A 5,365-nucleotide genomic window follows, 5' to 3' on the forward strand; every position below is an offset into this window, starting at 1 on the left:
TATATATATAAATTTCTCTGTATTCTAGCCATAAAATGGGCTTTTTAAAATAAAGTAATTAAGTTGGTAAAATATATAGCCTACAACCCTTACCTGTAAAAAGACGCGTAAAATTCCTTTCTCTTTCACAGAATAAATTTTACTTTAAAATTCCTAATATTAGCTTGTAAAATTTAAGTTGAAAGTCTGACCTAACTTCTTATGTCTAGCCAAAGAATAGTTTCCCCAGAGAATCAATGGTCAGCACACTACAAGTTGGTCAGCACACTACAACCCACAAACCCAATGCAGCCACAGCCTATATTTTTGTACTGCCCACAAGCTGAGTGATTTTCGCTTTTTTAAAGGGTTGTAAGAAAAAAAAATGCAACTGATACCACCTGTGGCCCACAAAGCCTAAAATATTTATCATCTGGCCCTTTGCAGAAAAAGTTTGCCAGCCCCTGACTTATATCTATGAAAGTTCTAAATGAATGTCTGAATATAATTTTTGTTGTTTGTGTTTTAGGTTCGTGCTCAAGACCAAAACTTAGGGCATGAAGCGAGTAGCTGCTGATAAAATACAACAAGTATATGCATATTCATTTTGTTCAAATAATAAATAAGTAATAGCAGATGAGTAACAAAACACTCTGCAGAAAATAGGGCTTCACATTTTCACAAAAACTGGAGGTAAATTAAAATTTATGAAAATTTACATATTTCATTTTCTCAGTTACTTGGAATAATTCTTTAAAGTCTTCTAAAAGCATGCAAATGTCAAATTAATTTCAACAGAGAAAGATGAATAAACTTTTGAAAGGCAAATCAACAAGTCCATGTAATAAAGAGAAATCAAGTATCTAGGAAACTAAATATCTAAGTTATAGTTTAGCAACATAAATTACATAACGATATCAATAAAACAGGACATAAATATAAGAAAAGCTGAGTGCTAGAAGGTTAAGAAATAAAGTACAAGTATTCCTTTATATTATATCACTGTATATTTTTTCTGGATGATCCATAAAAATGTCTACAAAGCAAATTTAGGTTAATCCATTTGGTATCACACACACTACATCCCCTTCCCTATCAACACCCCCCAACCACCCCCCCCAAACCAGTATAAAACCTAAAAATCTATTTAAAAGGAAACTAGGTAGTTTTCTAGATTACTTATGAATGCTGTGGTATATTAAAGCATTAATGTCAAACACTTAAGAATCAACAGTACTTCTGAGATAGTAACCATACAACAAGGAAAGAAGACAGAGCCATTATTTTAGGCTCTTATCAAATGAGAATGGAGGGCAACACTGCAGAAATAACAAGACTTCCTCTTACTGTCCTTTATTACCTTTCTACTCCAAATGTGGTCCATGTACCAAAGTCAGCATCACCCGAGAGCTTGTAAAAATGCAGAATCACAGGTTCCAACCTAGACCCTAATTCTAATTCAGAATTAGAATCTGGATTTGAGTAAGAAGCCCAGTTGATTCTTGTGCATATTAAAGTATGAGAAGCACTGCTTTATTTGCAACCCTTTACAACATCAGGCAAAGTCTTAAGAGTTTTTCTCTTCTTTGTACAGTGTAAACTAATGTGTCCACTAGTCTAAAATGTATACTTTAAAAGTTACGACTAATACAAGTTAATAAACTGTTAATAGTATAATCTAGGTAGTAGGTTTGCAAATGTTTTCAATAAAATTCCTTCAATTTTATATCTGAAAATGTTTCATACAAAAATGGGAAAAAAAGTTATAATATTATAATCATGTTTTCTGAGTACCTCCCAAGGGAAATCAAGGAGTACGGTCAGAGAAGACCAACAAAGAGGACAAAAACCAAACCTCTTCCCAGTTTTTGGGACCTGGGAATGATATGAATGGAATCTTAATTCCTCCAAAGTAAAGTGAAGTAATGTATACACCAAGTATTTCTTTAACTTATAAATCAGGTTTTAGAATGAGATCATCTGTATTATGGTCAAAAACTATTCTAATTCAGCTTTTAATCCCAAAACAAAGACTTAAAACAGAATTCATTGTTTTTTTTCACTGTGCACCAAATTTGTACAACCAGAAAGTGGTATGTATGATCTTCCACTAGGGAAATAGACATATATACTAGCTGAATGATGGTTTACTTTTAAATTTTTACCCCTTTACAAAATTCAGTGAAAGGTCTAGAAGGTGTTTTTGTAAGTTTAACCATATAATAAGTTGTTCATCACTCTTCTTAACTTCTAGCATTTATAAAGTTAAATTCCATGAAATTGGTTTTCTGGGCTCATAGGTACAAATAACCAGACAAGGCCCCAAACAAATGTTCATCTTGTACGGAACATATTAATATTCCATCATAACCTTATATTTTCCTTTCTAGGAATTCATTTTTTCTATATGTTAAACTCTTATTTCATACAAATAAGGCTAAATAATATCAATTATTTTATTTTACCTAGAGAAAAAGTTACTTTTAAAATAGTTTCTGAAACAAAATTCAGGATCAATCTGGTGTTATTTTTTTCTCAGAACACAGTAAATGAATAACTGAGAATTTCCATTTACTTTCTAAATATTCTCTTGCTTTAATAAAAGCTTTCCTGAAAAATGTATCCTTTTAAAAAAAATTCTACCTAAGTAAAATTCTTCAAATACAACAAAATTTAATCTAGAAACATATGACATAATACTCTTAAAAGCACTTCAAAAATAGGAAACTCAAAATGTTTCCCTGTTCGACTTTATAAATAAAACAGTAAAAAATAAAATTCCCACGTTTCTCGAATCCTGACTATAACATGTGCTGAACTGTTCAACGTAGAAAAAAGCCAAAGCCAAAGATAATACCATGGACACTGGAATAAGAAGTGCTGCTCTCTCATATCCTTAAGAGAACATTTACCAAGTAAATATTGTTATATTTCCTATTTTACTATAATGGAAGAAAATTGATAAATTACATCAACTGATATAAAAGTTATGCTATCGGGTATGTACATTTATTAATATTCATGCCCTCCTGCTCCCAAAATGACATTATTAGAATATATATTAGTAAATAGTGATTAATGATTAAAATCACTTGATATAGTTTGAGAGAATAGATTTGTATTTATTACAATTTTACTTACCTGTCTTGTCTTTGCAGATGTTTCAATAAAAGGAATTCCATAACTTCTTGCTAAGTCCTGAGCCTGTTTTGTGTCTACTGTTCTAGAAGGCAAATCACATTTATTTCCTACTAGAACCATAGGTACATCTTCAGAGTCTTTAACTCTTTTTATTTGTTCTCTGGGGAGGAAAAAAAAAGTTACATCAGAGGAATTAGTAACAAAAATCTTTCAAAAACTATTTATAACTTTGTCTCATAAAATATGGTTAAAAGACTTTTAATGTAATTCCTAGTTCCCATCACACCAAATTTTCCCTTCTCCTCCTCCTAGTTATTTTTCTCTATCCTAAACAGAGAACTTCTATGTCTCTTAGAAGATCAAATACCTAGAAATATAGTAAAACTACAATCTAGTAGGTTCATATGCAGGTAGGTTACAATAAAACAGAAATATTGAAAAATTCTAGGCCAAAAAAGTGCGAGGACTAATTTTTAAAATTATAATCTTAGAAACATATACCATATACGTTGTTAAATGTACACATATAATGTTTTTATAAAAATATGAATTACAACATTAACATAATGCTTTACCTTCATTCTTAAAAAAGAGAGCACCAAGTGGAAAGATTTTGATTTCTATAGGAACATTTTAATAAAAATAGTCACTTTTATGCAAATTTGTCGAGATTCTTTAAAAACTGTATTGCTCTAACACTTCAATCTTATAACTTCAGAGTTGTGTTTTTTCCTTAATTATCTAAGGCCAACATTTACCTGATTCCAAGAAATTCTACACTATACAGATTTATTTTTAAGGCTATGTGAGTGGTGCCGTCTCAATTACCTTTTCACATTTTTGTTCATGGTTTTCATTTTTATGATGGATCTAGCTTAAAGCCTTGTTTCTCAAACAGGCCTACCTTGTAAATAGGGATATTACCTACCTAACAGAAATTATTTTAAAATTTAATTTGTGCACGTGTGCATGGCAGTTAGCAAAGACTCAATAAATGGAAGATACAATTACTCCTCAATGTCAACTTATTTTATTCAACTTAAACCCACCTATAATGGTGAATATCTTCAAATGATTTAGTATTATTTATGGCAAATACACAAAGAAAGCCCTCCCCAGTCCTCATGTACTGGTCCCTCATCGCACTGTACTCCTCTTGACCTGCTGTGTCGAGAATATCCAAGAGACAGGTTTCTCCATCAATTACTACTTGTTTTCTGTAGGAATCCTGAGAAGGGAGAAACACAGTCTGGGTTATTACGGTGTACCTTTTACTTCTAAAAAGGTGTTAGACACGACTTAAGAACCAAAAAACAACCCAATTCAAAACTGGACAAAGTACAAGCATAGACAGGTCTCCAAAGAAAATACACAACTGGCCAATAAGCACATGAAAAGATGCTCAACATCATTCAGGAATTGCAAATCAAAACCACAATGAGCTACCACTTCACACCCATTAGGTTGACTATTTTTTTTTTAAAAGGGAAAATAACAAGTGCCAATGAGGGTGCAGAGGAAACTGGATCCAGCAATTCCATTCCTAGGTATATAAACCGAAACCAGAAACTCAGACACTTGTATGCCAATGGTCAGAGAACCATTATTTATAATAGCTAAAATGTAGAAGCAACCCAAGTGTTCATTAAACAGATGAATGGATAAACAAAATGGGGGGGGGGCACGCACACACGCAGTAGAATATTGTTCAGCCATAAAAAGGAATGAAATTATGATACAGTCCACAACATGGATGAACCTTGAGAACATTATGCTAAGTGAAATAAGTCTGACACAACAAGACAAACATTCTGTGATTCCACTTATACTGAGATACCTAGAATAGGTAAAGTCACCAAGACAAAAAATAAAATAGCGGTTACCTGGGGCTGAGGAGAGAGGAGTTGGAGAATTGTTGTTTAATGGACACAGAGTTTCAGTTTGGGATGATGAAAAAGTTCTGGAAACAGACAGAGCTAATGGTTGTCCAATATTGTGAACTTACTTAATGCCACTAAACTGTACACTTAAAAATGGCAATGATAGGGCTTCCCTGGTGGCGCAGTGGTTGGGAGTCCGCCTGCCAATGCAGGGGACACGGGTTCGTGCCCCAGTCCGGGAAGATCCCACTTGCCACGGAGTGGCTGGGCCCGTGAGCCATGGCCACTGAACCTGTGCGTCCAGAGCCTGTGCTCCGCAACGGGAGAGGCCACAACAGTGAGAGGCCCACGTACCGCAAAAAAAA

General features: G+C 33.4%; 2 protein-coding genes across 4 annotated transcripts in view; one reads left to right on the forward strand and one right to left on the reverse strand.

Moving 5' to 3' along the window:
- The window catches only part of ETFRF1 (electron transfer flavoprotein regulatory factor 1), a 17,483-nt gene extending 14,375 nt beyond the window's left edge, over positions 1 to 3,108 (forward strand). Inside the window, exon 2 of the transcript XR_003001539.1 lies at positions 509 to 3,108. The gene's annotated coding sequence lies outside the window, so the exon portion shown is untranslated. The remainder of the gene's footprint in view (positions 1 to 508) is intronic.
- Positions 1 to 5,365, reverse strand: part of KRAS (KRAS proto-oncogene, GTPase) — a 33,002-nt gene that overhangs the window by 11,293 nt on the left and 16,344 nt on the right. For all 3 annotated transcript variants that reach the window (XM_024733031.1, XM_024733032.1, XM_024733029.1), the window contains exons 2-3: positions 4,170 to 4,348; positions 3,121 to 3,280 (exon numbers count right to left, since the gene is read on the reverse strand). In XM_024733031.1, coding sequence (XP_024588799.1) covers positions 3,121 to 3,280; positions 4,170 to 4,348 — 339 coding nt within the window. The remainder of the gene's footprint in view (positions 1 to 3,120; positions 3,281 to 4,169; positions 4,349 to 5,365) is intronic.

The sequence above is a fragment of the Neophocaena asiaeorientalis genome, unplaced genomic scaffold (assembly GCF_003031525.2).
Source record: "Neophocaena asiaeorientalis asiaeorientalis breed wild unplaced genomic scaffold, Neophocaena_asiaeorientalis_V1.1 scaffold150, whole genome shotgun sequence".
In the NCBI taxonomy this organism is placed as follows: Eukaryota; Metazoa; Chordata; class Mammalia; order Artiodactyla; family Phocoenidae; genus Neophocaena; species Neophocaena asiaeorientalis.